Source organism: Falco rusticolus, chromosome 7, assembly GCF_015220075.1.
Source record: "Falco rusticolus isolate bFalRus1 chromosome 7, bFalRus1.pri, whole genome shotgun sequence".
Taxonomy (NCBI): domain Eukaryota; kingdom Metazoa; phylum Chordata; class Aves; order Falconiformes; family Falconidae; genus Falco; species Falco rusticolus.
The window spans coordinates 41,683,847-41,700,123 of record NC_051193.1 but is presented as its reverse complement, the minus strand read 5'-3'; the positions used below and the strand labels follow the sequence as shown (position 1 = coordinate 41,700,123).

The 16,277-nt window shown below is 38.4% G+C and overlaps 1 protein-coding gene and 1 long non-coding RNA gene across 15 annotated transcripts in view; one reads left to right on the top strand and one right to left on the bottom strand.

Annotated features, from left to right (window-relative positions):
• Nucleotides 1-16,277, top strand: part of UNC79 (unc-79 homolog, NALCN channel complex subunit) — a 118,073-nt gene that overhangs the window by 57,816 nt on the left and 43,980 nt on the right. For 5 of the 8 annotated variants that reach the window (XM_037395493.1, XM_037395500.1, XM_037395495.1 and 2 more), the window contains 6 exons: nt 1,595-1,747; nt 3,221-4,438; nt 6,625-6,732; nt 10,996-11,112; nt 13,091-13,174; nt 15,555-15,657. In XM_037395493.1, the coding sequence (XP_037251390.1) occupies nt 1,595-1,747; nt 3,221-4,438; nt 6,625-6,732; nt 10,996-11,112; nt 13,091-13,174; nt 15,555-15,657 (1,783 nt within the window). The remainder of the gene's footprint in view (nt 1-1,594; nt 1,748-3,220; nt 4,439-6,624; nt 6,733-10,995; nt 11,113-13,090; nt 13,175-15,554; nt 15,658-16,277) is intronic. The other 3 variants (XM_037395496.1, XM_037395494.1, XM_037395498.1) reach the window with 2 other exon arrangements.
• The window catches only part of LOC119151503, a 78,245-nt gene that overhangs the window by 26,903 nt on the left and 35,065 nt on the right, over nt 1-16,277 (bottom strand). The gene's annotated exons all lie outside the window — the stretch shown is intronic.

Below are 16,277 nucleotides of genomic sequence, written 5' to 3'. Positions count from 1 at the left end.
AAGGGGTTTGGGCTTCTCAGGGGTAAAGGACCATAAATGGGCAAATTTTGCTCTGTAAATGCTGACTTAATCATAGGGCTGATTCTCCTCTGCTGAAGTGCTGCAGAAAAAAGAGGATGTAGAAAAGTTTTCTTTCACTTGCAAGAAGCAGCCAGTATAATTCCATGGGGAGCTGCAAAGTTGAAGCCTTTCCCACCTTTTCTAAGGAGGCTTGTTTAGTGCTGCTCAGGTAGTGTGTGTGCTGTTGTCATCATCAAGGGTGGTGGTTAAATGATGAATAGATGAGGGTTTCATTGTCAGGCAGCAAGAATCCCTATGCTAAAGATGGATTTTCCCACTGTTGAATCTTTTCCTTAATTTTTTTTGTCAAACTGTTGTGGGGATCGTGGCGACTGTACAGCGTGTTGTAGAGCTGATGATAAATGTTGTGAGAAGACGCATTTGTTGCCAAGGAGAGCGAGGAGTTAGACACATAGGACATGATATTAAAAGTGATCTCCTAACTTCCTAAACCCAGTCCCTGTAGAAATTCTTACTCTCAGCTTTGATTGATGTTTCTGGATTTTTTGTATCAGTTAGGTATCTTATCCCTGATGCTTTTAGGTTCCATAGTTTCACGTGTAGTAGAAACTTTCCAGCAATTTCAAAGCAAAAGATATTAACGTTTAATTCTTAAATTAAAAATTCTTAAAAGATATTAAAGTTTAATTCTTCAGGTTTTGGCCATTCTAACTCTGGCTTACTTGCCTCTTCATTCCTAGACACCAAATGCATTTCCTGTCCATGTTTGCTTACTAGAATAAACAAGGCAAAGTTTTTTGTTTCTTCTCTTGAGTGCTCTCTTTTCTTTATCCTCCAACTAGAGTTTCTTATTTCCTTGGATATGAATCACTAGACACGATAGACACGGATTTTTTTGTTCTTTTTGTTTCCTTTTTTTGATAGCAGTTTCATACAGGTGATGTGGTTATTTTTTGATAGATAATAGACTTGGATCTTTCTTACTCTCTGCCATTTTTAACTAGCAGGACTCAAATTAGAGCATAATGTTTTACTGTAACTACTTAAACCAGTAATTTCATAACTGATACTCTTAGGTCTTACTCTATTACTATTACCAGCTTCCCAAGATTATCCCTTTCTTCCTTTTTCACTTTCCTGTTTTGCTGGTTTATTACTGACCTCGCAGTTCTTGTACTAATTTCAATCTTCTTCAACTTACCACTTCTCACTGAGCACTATACAAGTTATTTACTCAAGTTAGCATTCAGATCTATTGTATTTCTTCCATCTAAAGAATCTGTATTTATACCAGTAGAAAAAAAATCAGCTTAGAATGGTAAAAGTTTTGGTATAATTTTGTTGCATTGTAACCCATGTTTCATTTATCTCTGTCCTTTCTGACCTTAATTCAAGATGTAACAAAAGTGGCAAAATTGTACCTGGGATATAAATTTTCTTGCAAACTTCAGGTGCTTCTTTGTTTTCCAATTCATGTTTAATTGAAACTAGCTGAGGTTTTGTTACATAGACAGCTTTTCATTCAGGAAGTGCACACTCTTAAAAGTAATAAAGTTTTTTTTCTTTTCTCCAGCAGAGGAAGACAGTGTTTTCGATGAATCTGATATTCATGATACACCAACTGGACCTTGCAATAAAGAATCTCAAACTTTCTTTGCAAGACTGAAAAGAATTGGTGGCAGCAAAATGGTGAAATATCAACCAGTTGAGATGAATGTTCAGAGAAGTATGAATTGTTTTGTTGGTATAAACTTATGCAGAAATACAATTTCCTACTCTTTAGTTTCAAGCTACCATCTTTCTTTGTAGAGCTTGTTACACTGCCTAAATTGAATACAAGTATTCTGTTTGATTTCTGAAAGCATGCAGTCTTCATTTCCTGAATGAATTTTCTTACAGGAATCTCAAAGTAGGCACTCAAAAATAGCTAAGATCAGCAGTTGTTTTCTGAAAATTCAAGCTCTTTTGAATGTAAAAATGTGAAGAGGATTTGTTGCACTGTTCTTCTACCATTAGGCTGAAGATTTTTCCTCAAATTTATTTTTTCTCAGAAATTAATTTTTTTTTTGAGCAGGTGGGACTCTAGGGTAAGCAAATTTGTCATTGCTGCTGTAAATATTACAGTTTTCCATTGGTAATAAGGGTCCTTTGGTAGCTTCAAAAAACAGGAGGGATTTTGTTTTCAAATTTAGGTTTCTGAAATGAATACCCTAAAAAAGTCAGACAGATTTCCACCATCACCCACCTGCCTTTTTTTCTTCCAGGTTTTTGTACAGGGTGGGGAATGATTCTGACTAGAGCAAACAACTACATCAACTTTCTCACTGCTTTTTTTGCATGGCAAATCATATGTGGAGCGTTTTGAAATACTGGGATAATAATGATCAGGAATATTCAGCTTTATGTGAAAATATGTTATTCATAGTAACAACAACAGTGATAGCCTATTAAAATGTTCACAATGAATGTATTCACCTACCAAAATACCAATGCAGTGGTAGTACCAGCAAGTATAACTGCTCACTTTACTCCTCCCTTGGATGGGGAGGTATGACTATGTTGGTGTCACAGTTGCTAGACTCTGCTGAGGTCTAGGATCACTGGGGGAAGAATTCTCTAAAGACCTGTCTGATTTCAGGCTTGTGCTGCTACATCCTCACTGCTATTGCTACCCTTGTTTCTTGAGTTAATAACATCCATTTCAAGCCCACTTTGCTGCAGTAAATAACATGCAGGTGCACTCTAAAATATGCTGGTGTTCAAATGATGTCCATAATGCTGTAGTCCAAAATTATTTTGAAACCTCTTCGGTGTTCTGTGTAGCTCATTTCTTCCATCATCTCTCATGCCTCAACCGTGACGTGCAGCCGTCCCCAAGCATTTGTAGAAATTGCTTGCCTGTGCCATCTTCTTTTCAATGCGTAAGGTTAAACAGTCTATCTTCAGGATACATCTGTCCAGGATTATTATAATTTGGATGGAATTTAGATAAACCCTGTTATCCAAACAGTAGTTTTTTTGTTGTTCATTGTAAAAATCTATGTAATGTGGCTTAAAGGTTAAAACAAAATCTAGACAATTTTGAGTAATGCTGAGTTTGTATTTGAAATGCCAGTCATGTTAAATTGTAAGATAAAATTTAAGATATCTGCCAAAAGTCTCCAACTGAGGTAGTATTAGCTCTTTCTGTTTTAATCAGGTGAAATAGAGCTGGCTGAATATAGAGAGACTGGGGCCTTACAAGACAGTATTCTACGCTGTGTGAGAGAAGAAAGCATTCAGAAAAAAAAACTACGCTCTCTAAAACAAAAATCTCTTGATATAGGGAATGCAGACTCCCTGTTGTTTTCATTAGATGAACATCGCAGGAAGTCCTGCATAGACCGGTGTGACTTAGAAAAACCACCTGTCCCTGCTCCTTATGCCATGCACAGGCAGAGTGATTATGGAAGATCTCGGCAGAATTCTTCTACTAAAGCTGAAAATGCAGAAACACAAGAAAATCTTCCTCGTACAGAGAGTTTCCAGGAAACAAGAAGACCTGTCATACCAGAAGTTAGGCTAAACTGCATGGAAACCTATGAAGTGAAAGTGGACTCTCCAGTTAAGCCTGCTGGCCCCAAAGAAGATTTAGATCTGATAGATTTGTCCTCTGACTCAACATCGGGTCCTGAAAAGCATTCAGTACTCTCCACTTCAGACAGTGACTCTCTAGTCTTTGAACCACTTCCTCCCCTTAGAATAGTGGAGAGCGATGAAGAAGAAACAACAAACCAGCTGGCTGATGAGGTCTCCGGCAAAACCACTGTGTCATCTCCCTCAACTCCTATCAATGTCTCTGCACTCAGCCTCAGCACAACTCCACTGGTCCAGTTCAGCATTGAAGATTGCTCCAAAGACTTTAGTTCTAAGGATACAAGCAACAGTACTTCAGCAGGAATAGAAGACACCCTTTCCAATTCTCCCAAAGATCAAAAGGACTCTTCAGAGTCAGTTAAGCCAGAACTTCAGGACATGTCCTGTGGGAACCCACTAACACTGAAACAGAAAAGAGACCTGCTGCAGAAGTCATTTGCCCTTCCAGAAATGTCCCTTGATGATAACTCTGAGCTCAGTGTGGAAGAAATTAGACCTAGTGGAGCAATTCCAAGCCCAAATGTGAAGACAGTCCTTATTAAAGTCCCCGAGGATTCTGAAAACCAAACAGAAAGTGATAAACTTGATACCAACGCAGAGTCTGACACTGAACAAACCATGGAGCAGAAACAAGAAGAGGAGGCTGAGGAGTCAGAATTTAAGATTCAGATTGTTCCTCGCCAGAGGAAGCAGAGGAAGATTGCTGTGAGTGCTATTCAGAGAGAATACCTGGACATTTCCTTTAACATCCTTGACAAGCTGGGAGAGCAGAAGGAGACAGGTGAGCTCAATCACTGACTCAGTCAAAAGGCTTATTACTGCATGAAGGTTTTAGTAACAGACCAGTGTAAGGAGAGATGTCTGTATGTGTCTATAGCATCTAATGTGGCCTGAGCTAGCTGAATGTTCTCAGGTGTTTGCTTCTCACAGTGAGGGTACTAACCATATGGGTATTGTGCATGTGTGAGGGCACACTTGAAAAGGAGGTAGAGCTCAGTGACAAAAATATCGGCTCTGATATCCAAGTTAGGGAGTGAAATTCCATGGCCTCTTTATGTGGGGAGTCATAAAAATTGTCATACTTCTGTGCCTTTTATCCTGCTAATCTAGTCCATGCTACACTGATTCTCTTCTATGTGTAGTGATTTTGGCTTTCATTTCATCTGCAAAGTGGATTCATCAAGGCAGTGGAAAGCAGACTGGATGACGAAGTGTAAAGCTGAGCTGGCTTTAGACTTCAGAACTAAGAGCTCTTGGAATTAACCACAGTTTGAATTTAGGATCAGGCACACGCAGATATTTTGTTTTTCTACAGTAAAACTTTTTTGTAGCCTTCTTTGTATTGGGTATCCACAAAGTTTACATGGCTTGTGCTTGTTAAAGATTTAAAGTTCAAGCATGGGGAAAGCCATACAGTATTTCTGTGTATCCCAAGTTTTTTCAGGACATTTCAATACAGGGTTTTGTTACTAAGTTTTTCAGGTGGAAAGAAAGTGTTCTAGCTGTTTCCTCTGTTTCCAACTGGATGTGTCAAACAGATGCAAGAACTGTATGCTGCTGCCTCTTTACTTCTATTGCTGGGATTTTTCAGGTTTTTTTCCAGTTATTAGAATTGTACTAGTCTTTTTTTAACATACTAATTAAAAAAAGAAAGAGTCCTTCAGGCCTCAGTTCTTTGTTGCTGGTGAAGTAAGGGGGAGTATTTATGCATTCCTGACCTTACTACTTCTTTCTTAATTGCTTCAGAGGGAACCATATTATAATTTCCTATTGCAATATTCCACATTTACAAGGAGAAATCCTTCAGTGTGATCATAGTTATGCTGTTCCCTTTATGTTTCAGGCCTGTCATCCCAGTTGTGGTTCCAGTAAGCTGAGGAACTACTGGAGCTTTGTAAAAACAAAAAGCCAAGGGATTTTGAACTGTTCAGAGGTGCTTAGAGAAGAGTGGCCATGAAAATAATTGAGCAGTTAAACTAGAATGCCTTTTTAACTGTTAGTAAGGGCCAGTTTTCATGCAGTAACTGAGACTGTCATCCTTGAAACTGCTTGGGAGACCTGTCCCAGTTCTGAAACAGCACATGGAACCTAGGATTATATGATGGTCATTTGGCTGCATGCATCTAAGTATGTCATCCAAAGGGAGCATAAAACATTCACAATGACTTAATAAGTGCTCACTTAGCAATTCAGATAACTAGGTATTGGGTAGTCTAATGTATCTCTTATGTTCTGTTTTGCTTTGTTTAGCTTTATTGATTACTATTTTAAAATTTATGTGTTGTAATTCATTTTAGTAGGCTTAATATCACCATCATAATGGGCTGATGATAATTTCAGTCTTAGTCAAGCTTTTTCTGGCTAATATACTTCCATATGTTTCAGAAGAACTGATCTCTGAATTAAATATCCAAACAGGTTGTTTCTTCAAGTGCGTGATGCTGGGCTACACAGTTTCCTGCCTGAGACTTTTTACAGCACAGACTTTTTATAGGTTATGCTGAAACCAGCCATCACTTGAAAATTTTTTTGCTTTATTCTTCACATATTGACAGTATCAGTCATCATAAAATAAAAACTTTAGCTTTAGTGGCTTATTTTTCTTTTTAATGATAGAATCTTAAACTCTTTGACTCTTTAAGGATCAACTGCTTGATCAGCAGCCTTTTGAATAAAAACTGGTAACATGTTGGGGATAAGGCTTTTAAAAGGTGCTAAGCTGTCACTTTAACTTACCTCAGTGGTACCTTTCTTATTTCTGTGTTGGTGGTTCTGATAATCGCTCTATGAGTGGGATCAAAATCAAACTCTTTGTGCATTTATTAGTTCTGAGCTCTAAAAAGCACAGGTAGAAATCTCCTTATAAAAGTGTTTTTAACCAGTAGATTCCTGTGCCTCTATAAAAATTGTTATGACATTCACACTGATTCTAAATACTGAAAGTTTAAGCACAAATTTCACACGCAGATCCTGCTACCAAAGGACTTTCAACACTGGAAATGCCAAGAGAGTCATCATCTGCACCGACTCTTGAAGCAGGTGTCCCAGAGACAAGTAGTCACTCTTCCATATCAAGTAAGTTTACCTCTGGTTTGAGGATTAAATCTAAGTTGCTGTATTTGTACATCAGATGTGTATCATGTATGGTAAATGCCTTCCCTTGAGTTTCATTGATTCTTGGAAGTACAGCTGTGTTGGATATCATTAGACCTGTTAAATCTCTGATGGTCAGCAGGATTTTAGCAGTTAGTGGCTGCAAGATTTTCTGTTGTGGTGTGGTAAATCTGACAAATGTGGTTTTCTTGAGTTAGAATAGGTAACTGCTAAAAGCAGTACTTCATTAAAGCTGAATGTTTATTTTCCAGTGAGCGAAAGCATTGGTAACTGTCAGTACACAGAAGCAGAGGATGAGGGTTCCATAGGGCTGTTAGCATGGTCTTCAGTACATTTCTTGCTGTAGTTCAGGAAAAAAAGCTCTTGTAATTTTTTTTAAAATGCCTTGAAATGCTACTTCCTCAGCTGCTCACTGAAATACAGCAACTATTTATCTGAGACTCCCTGTGGTGGGTTGACCTTGGCTGGATGCCAGGTGCCCACCAAGCCGCTCTATCACTGCCCTCCTCAGCAGAACAGGGTGGGAGAAAATAAGATGAGAAAAAAATGTGGGTCATGATAAAGTCAGTTTAATGAAGCAATAGGAAAAGTCGTGTGCCCAGAAGTGAAGTAAAACAAAACTTATTCTTTACTTCCCATCAGCAGATGATGTTCAGCCACTTCCCAGGAAGCAGGGCTTCAGTATGCATAATGGTTGCTCTGGAAAACAACCGTTGTAAATAATGGATGTCCTCCCTTCCTTCTCCTTTCTCTTAGCTTTTATTACTGGTCATATGGTGTGGACTATCCCACTGGTCCCTTTGGGTCAGCTGTCCTGGCTGTGCTCCCTCCCAAGATCTCGCCCACCCCCAGCCTACTGGTGAGGGGGGGGGAAGGTGGGGGAGATGGCCTTGATGCTGTGCGAGCACTGCTCATCAGCGGCCAAAACTCTGGTGTGTTATCACCACCCTTCTAGCTACCAGTACAAGCACAGCACTGTGGGGGCTGCTGTGGGGCTCAGCCAGACCCAATGCACTCCCATACCCATTTCAGTGGAAAGTGAACTGGGTTGGTTTAAGGAGATATTGACACATGGCTTAACAGAGCAGATGTAGGCAACACTGGAAAGTGCAGGCATCTTAGAACTCTGACAAAATCCAGAATGGTGTGTCAATCTAGGTAAAGTTAAGTAACACATCTGAAGGTTGGTGAGACAAGACTGACTAGTAGAAAAGGGAGGGGACGTGATGACCTGCTTTGATACCAGTGAGCTGCTAGATCAGCTCAACTGTCTTGCTAAGCTGTGATTTCAGATTGCTGTAGAAATGTTGAATTTCAGTTTCTGGAATTCAGCATTTGCTGATTTGATTGTAAGGGGTGTCTGGCCTATTAAAGGAAGATGTTGTTTTAGACATGCTAGATGAGCACTCCAAATTAGAAGTTGCCTCTCCAGTTTTACCACAAGAATCTTGTCTCGTGTGCATCTCGTAGTCTGAGTACATTTGTTGGCCACCTAATGATACAGATGTCACTTGCTAAAGCAGCTTAAGAGGTGCCCGTTAGAGACCAATCTCTCTCTGGTTTCACTGAGTGCTAGGTGTTCCTGTAAATTCTCATATATGAAACTGGGAATAGTATCTATATGACATTGAGCCTACATTCCTTTGTAAAAATGCCTTTCCTCTTTCTGTATGCCTCAGTTTCCAACTGCAAAAAGGGACATGAATGCTTCCATTGTGTCTCTTATCCATTTAGACTGAAATATTTTTTGACTTCTATTATGTGTTTTTACAGTGCTTTGCATAATAAGCCCTAATCAGGACTGTGAGCACAAGGCATTTCTGTAACAGAAACAGATAACACTACTTGTACAGCCAGTGGCTGGCCATAGAAGGCATATTTCATCAAACTGTGATAGGAAGATTTTGACTTTGGACTTCTCTTCTGGAGTAGAGAATTCCACAGCAACGGAGGGATGATTGACCAGATTGCTAGCTAACATTTGAAAGGCTCACCAGCTACTAAATGAACTGATCTTGTCATGATTTTCAGGTTTCTTGTAGAAAACCTGATCAAGGAAAACTTCCCTCCCTATGCCAATAGTCAGTCATAGGCATGAAAAGTCATGTACTGGCCCACAGAAATCAGCCTGGCTCCAACACTGGGCTGGCAGCAACCTGGGGTTTTGGTTTTTTAGATTTTTTTTTTTCTTATCAGTATTTGAAATCATGGCTGTCCTTGAGAAATCAAGTAAATAACCCTGGAAATCCAGACCTGCTCAATAATAGCCTGATTATGTGAAATATGCATGACATTTTTTTAATTACATTTGCAAAAGCTGTTAAGAAAATTCAGAGATAATTTTCTATATTTTGACAGTCATCTGCACTCCAAGCAGTCTTGTCAGTTCTAACATTAATTGCTGTTCTTTCATCAGGAAATTCTATGCCTGATAAAGTGATAAAGCATCTATTTAAAAATCCTTGCCCTGGAAACAATGGAAATCTTATTTTTCTCATAATTTGCTGTAAAAGGCAGCTGCAGTGTAACTTCTAAAAGTGAAACATGGAATGGTCTCTTGGTCTGGCTCAGTCTCAGAAGTTCAGTTATACAATGTCTGGTTTGCAGCAATGCTGGAGAAGTTTGTACTTGGACCAAAAACAGAGTTTAAATGAACTGTGATATATTGAAAGGATATAAAGAGGGAAAATGTAAAATACTTTACCTAATAAAATAATTGGAGTGTGCAGATTCCCACTGAAGTTATCATTGTGTTTACTACTACTGAAGGCCCGTATTTCTTTTGTTAGGGAGTACTCTGCTTTCTCTGAATTTGAAACTCTTGGAAAGAAACTAGCTAGAGCAAGTTTAGAAGGCATTCAACCCCTCAGAGCTTTCTGAAAGCTGTAGTTTATCCCTTGTCTGTACTTCTTCATCAAGTTTAATAATGGGAAATGTGGATTGTTTTCAGAGCTTAGCTGGGTGGTGTTAGGAATTTTAGAATGGAACTACCTGATACTATGTTAATACTCTTTGTAACAATGTTGACTGTAGTTGCAGCTGAAAATAATCATTAGGAGAAGATTTTGCTTTTTTGCCCTTGCTTTAAGGCCCTGTTGAGGAAAGCAGGTAAACATACGCTTAAGGTAACATTTTAAAAACTTGCCTGCATGAAGGTACAACTCAGCAGTCTCACATGCCTTGTTCAAGCAGGCCTTAAAACTCCGTCTTCATACCGTAAACAGTGATTTTGGTTTTAGTGGTGGAAGTTTATTGCTCAGACTCAATTGTGAAAGTGAATCTATTATTTTCATTCAATTTGAATTTTCCTATGAATGGAGAAAAAGGAGAGTCAAGAGTTATATATGATGTGTTTCTTCCTCCATTTAAGCACTGAGAAAATACATGACCAAAAAGGTCTTAAATTTTAAATCTACAATTGTTTTTTTGGTGGGGTTTTTTTTGGTGGTGGTTGGGTTTTTTCTTTCTTTTTTTTTTGTGTGTGTGTGTGTGAGCATTATCCAGTGAAGACACATCTCTTAAAGCAAACGGTAATATCCATTTAAAGAAGTATTGTAAATAGTTGGATGAGGAAAAATTGATTGCTTGCTGCTTGATAGCTCTGTGTAAGAAGAAGAATGACAGAGAATTTACAAAAGGGACCCATCTTCAAAGGCATGCTGGTGTCACACTTCAGAGAGATGTGCAGGTGTTATGCCTGAGTGGTGGGTATTTAGGAGTCCTGTTCAGGCTGCATCACCCATGAAGGGTGCTGGTGCTACAGAGTCAGTGAATTTGTTTTCCCATGGTGAGCACAGACCGAGCAGTCCTCCATAACTTCGCAGGGAAGACACTGAGTTTCCTTCCTTGGTACACTGTATGTGAGTGAGATTCAAGTGTACGTTTATCACCTGTCAGCATGTTTTTTTGGGGGTACTATCTTACACTTCATAGATACCAAGTATTTTGAAGAGCTTTTATGATATTTGGAGACAAAAAAGTATTGACAGTTGGCACAGTGGATAAGATCCTGAATCCAAGTCACTTATGACTAATGTCATTGGGGCCAGAACTGTACCTGGTGTAGTTGTGTGAAAAGTACATACTGACTTGAGCAAGATCCTTAGAGCAAGCAGTCATTGCCCTTTCAGTATTTATCTCATGCTGGCTTGTAAGATCAGGAAATAAGGGTAGTTTTACATGTTGTCTGAGCCCCTGAAATCCTTTTGCATTTCTGACTTGCAGCTCAGTTCAGACAAATGAAAAGAGGCTCTTTGGGAGCTCTGACAATGAACCAGCTAATGAAGAGGCAGCTGGAACACCAGTCTAGTGCTCCCCACAATATCAGCACTTGGGATACTGGTGAGCTGCATTTATTGTTCTTTATTTCTATTTCCTAAACCAATTACTTTCTTTATCAATCCATTTAAAAAGTGACTATTTCTATTCTACCATTGCAGATAAGTATTCAGTCTCAAGTCTAAAGTGAAACTTTATAGTGAGTACCAGATTCTCACCTGGTGTGAATTTGAGCAGTTGGATATTTGGGAGGTAGTCTCTCTAGTACAGTGATGTCCCTGCAATTTTGCATATCACTTGGATTATTTCCTGGCCTCACTGAATGAAATGGAACTATCACTGTTGATTTCATTAGACATAGGATTTTATCCCTGGTGCATGGAATCCTTTATTTGCATGTATGTTTACAATGGTCTTGGTACCCAAGGAGTTACGCCTCGTATCAGCGTTTTGTTTCTCTTTAGAGAAGTTTCTGCCAGCTCATGCTGAACACCTGAAGTTTCTGTTCACTCACTGACCTGCTTTTGCTCCCTTTAGAATGAATGCAAAGCAATGAAAACTGAATTAAGCACATAATTTCTTTATTACTCAAGTGTTCTGATTTTTTTCTTCTACGAAAGATGTTCTGTTATGGCCAAATTTATAGCAGTTGTCACTAGATGATGATTTCATTCTAGTTTATAATAAATGCTAGATAGTTTAATGCCCATTTTACTATTAGTGACATTATAGAGTCATGCCTCTTAGGAATTTATCAGCAGGTCCAGATGCATCCACTGAAAGCAATGGTTAAAACATTATATGGAACTTAGCATGCTGAATGAATGTCTCATTGCCAGTTGTGGACAGCTGAATTAAAAGTTTTGCTTAATTCAGTCTTCAGCATAGAGTTCTGTCAAACTAAATCTTGTAGCTGAAGAATGGCTAAAGGTATCGTATATAGTTCAGGATTCTCCTTTCTACTGCAGTCTGAGTAGCATGCTCAGCATGAGATCTTTAAATCATGAAGGTCAGAATTTCTCAATGATAACAATGGATTTCTTTGTCATATCAGCAGGTAAGTTTATTTATTGAAGAGACTTAGCTGGTATCACCTACTTTCTCAGGCAAGGGTTTAGAGATGAAAAAGTTATCGCTTTCATTCTGCAAAAAGTAGTTAGCCTGTATTCAAGAGGAACAAGTCAGTACTCAAAACTACTTAGGAACCCTGTTGTGTTGATCTTGTTCCGAGTCCACCAGCTTTTTTCACAACATCTATGACTTTTCTCTCTAACATTCATTCCAGCTAAAGGCCTCCAGGCATGGAGATGCAAAATGAAGTGTTCTTTTCTGGAAAGCTTTGCATCTCAGTCTCTCTTTCAACAATTAGCTTCAAAGTAAAATTAATATTTGGACAGAAAACAGGTGGTTTTTTTTCAGGACAAGTGCTCAATGTGACTTTGTCATTTCAATGTCACACCACAATTTTAGTACTCATTGTTTGCAGGTATAACAACTAGGAAATAGTCTTATCCCACATAAGTGTATGATGCATGCTTGGTTCATGCATGCTTTTTTGTTTGTTTTTTACATTGGTAGGTAGCATGTGTCTGTGTCTATTTAATATCTTATTCCAAACCACTCTTTCCCCAAGCTTGCTATCTGTACAATGAAATAATTTTGTATCTTGCTTCTGTCAGCACAAACTATACCTGACTTCTAGTCTCTTGGTGTTTCTAAACACTGTCTTTCTCTTTTTGTGACTCCTTCCATATCTTGTTGAATCTTTATGGCTAGCACTTCCTTTCTTGTTTAATGACACTTCCCTAAAATGCCTTCTTTGGTATTAGGTTATCTGTGTCTTTTTCCTTTGTGGACTTCTTTCATCTTTTTCTCCCCCTCCCTCTCCCCCCTTTTCTGTGCTTAAAAAATTAACTCTTTCCTTTTTTCAGTATCTGTTTTGTTTGTCTTTCTCTTGTTTTAACTGTTAAAAGTCTTGCGGTGCTGGTGGCAGGTGCTGGATTCGTATTTCTGGAGACTGAAGTTCTGTATTTATTCACAGAGCAGATACAGCATGGAAAGCGGCTATGCAATGTCCCCGTTTGCCTAAACCCTGACTTGGAGGGACCACCACTAAGAATCAGAGGTTAGTTCAGTGTCCATTTGACCTAATCTTTCTGCTAAGACTGTCAGGAAGTATTTTGGTTAGTACTAAATGGTGCTGAATTGTATGTTCCGTTTGCCTGTACTGTCCTGCAGAATGTAGGTTATTGAAAATTGTTAGATAAGACATTTACTGCAAGACAGGGACAACTGGTAAGAAGTACTGGCTTTCTGCTAGTTCTTGTTTTGGCTGTCAACCTGGAAATAAAAGACTCTATGTAGAGTGTGGTTAAATTTCATTTCTTTATGAACTCTCCTCCTTCACAGCTGAAATACATCCAGACTTTCTTAGAGCCTTGCAATGGGGCAGTGACCTACTTTCTTTGCCTAAATCATGATTTTTCTCACTGTTCAGTGCACAAGAGAGGACATTTTTATTTTAAGTAGTTAAGTCTTATTCCAACATTTTAACCTGCATTATGACAGCTTTTAGTATTTGTGTGCTGCAATGTGACTTACATCTAGAGAACATGACAGCGAAACTTCCGAAGTCACGGTAGAGGGTTTTTATTCATTTGTGAGGGGGGAAGAAAAAAACCTGGCTAGAAAGATGCGTAAATTTGCTCCTATTCCTTGTGTTCTGGATGGTGTCCTATGTTTCTGAAGAGTATTCTGGACTTCCTGAAGTGTCTGCTCATATCCACCAAAATCTCAGGGGACAGTTATGAAGTACCAAACTCTATATGTAAAAGAAACATTTTCTTCCTAGTAAAATGACTGTTTAAAACCTATCTTATTCTTGTGAAACAAGCCCTCATCACTCCACATATTTTGAGTTCAGAAATTGTGGGAGCTTGTTAGATTGTTTTTCCTGAAACCTGATATTAAATTTGCTTTTCCTGCAGTAACTGGGATTATCTCATCATAAATTCCACCTGAACCTAGCTTAGTTGGAGAACCTTCCTCCTTTTTCCATAGTTAAAAGTTATCAGAACAGGCTAATGTTAACATGAAATCCGAATCTGCAGACTGAAGCATCCAGCAAGAAAGTTGATAAAATGGATTACTTAATCTGTGGTTGAATTGGCATCAAAAGGGCATTGGTACTCTTCTAAAAACTGGTTCACAAAATGAACTTTTCATAGATTGGTCTTTAAAATGAGATGCCCTTGGGGCATATATACCTAATCTTATATACCTAATGATGATGATAACGGCTGAATTCCCTGAAGTCATTAATGGAGCTGACCTGTCTGGGAACAAGAGTAATGTTGTCTCAATCGTTTCAGCTACATGTGGCCACCAAAACAGATACTTTTCTTAAGGAATTGAATCACTTTCTGTCTTAGTGACCTGGAGAATGAAACTGCTAACTGTTTGCATGATCATCACAAAGCATCTCAGATCAATGACATAGCTTGTACATCATAGTAGCTTTGATCCAAGTTTCTGATAGCTCATGAATGAGTCTGATTATTCTTCTTGAGGTTTTCTTAGCAACCAGATGAGCTGGAGAATTGCTCCTTCTGTGTTTATTTCCTGCAATTGCTATTTTCTGTTTAATGAAAACAAAGGGACCAAGGGAGGAAAACCACCATACTAGAGAGATGTTAGACTGTTGGACTACCCTATATTGTTGTAGTTCAGGAAAGCAGAACTCGGAGAAGCCAAGAGTTTGAATCTTCCATTATCCATAACTTTTCCTGTTGAAACAAGCATCTATCAGAAATCAGGTACACAAAAAGAGCCAAAAGCAAAGGGAACCCCATAAGCTGGCATGATCACAGTGGCTATGCCCAGCTGAACAGCTCATCTGTGGAGAATAAAGATGCTTGTGAAGACTTTCAACAGAAAACATTTCTAATCATTAAGCCTCCAGTGTTCTCAACGTTTCTCAACTCCTTATGAATTACTTCTAGCTGTCCTTTCCTGATTTCTTTCCTATGTTTCTCTTAGGGATGGTAGGAATAGATTGATAACCTGGTGTTGAGACATATGAACTTGTTTCCTTCTTCATGTCACGGAGAACTATGGGAAGGTAATTCCCCAGAAGTACAGGGAAAGACTGCAAATCTCGTGTCCAGTCTCATAGCAACTGTAGAATCATCCTCTCTCCCTAAATATGACTAAATACAATTACATCCACCTTCCTGGAATTTTTGTTCTTTGTTAATTTTTTTCCAAGGCTGCTTTTTTGGTAATTTTTTTAAATAATAGTGCTAAGTAATAAGAATAATCTGGGAGAAGCAAGGACTGTGATTTATATCCTTTTGTAGACACACTTTATTTCTTATTTCTGTGCACAGTAAAACCATTATGGCTGCTTTTTAGAAGTCTGCTCTTCAAGCAGTTTGGATTTCTGTTTAGTGAATTTCTTTCCTTTTTTTTTGTTTTTTATTTTTTTTCCTCCTAATTACCTTAAGGTGCCACAAAATCTAGCTTGCTGTCAGCACCCAGTATAGTCAGTATGTTTGTACCAGCACCAGAAGAATTTGCCGATGACCAGCCCATTGTGATGACTGACAAGTAAGTTCTTTTCCTGTTCCTCTCAAAGAACTAGTTGAACTTCAAATAGGTCAAGTAAAGTGTAGATATATTTTATAGAAATATAAAGTCCATTATATAATTTATTTGTATGCTAAGTTTGTATGATTGATTTTTTTTTTTTTTTTTTTTTTTTTACCCCAAGTTTAACATTTTCTAAACACTGCTAGCAAGATGTGCTTTTAATTAATTAGCACCTGTGTGAGTTTGCACAGGTGACATGATGGCTTAGGCTATTGTGTGTGCATGGAGGGCAGGGGAAGCACTTTCCATTCTATTTTAAATCAAGGGTTCCTTGTGATCCATCAAAACCCAATTTCACCGTAAGAAAAATAAAAGTTCTTTTTTAAAATTTCTTCGGCTTTTCTTTTGGAATAGGTAACTGTTGATATGTAACCAATGTGGCATTTTTAATGCTGATACTCACTGATCCCAAAAGCTTTTGCAAACCTAAATTGGTTGGTTAAATGCCTCAAAAGGAAGTGTTAAATCTAAGTGTGCTCATTTAATGAAGAAGTAAAGCAGTCAGCAGGGAGCCATGCATTGATTTGGTCAAAAATTGGGAAGAAAAGCCAGAAGTTCTTGCTTGTGTTTTTGTGCTC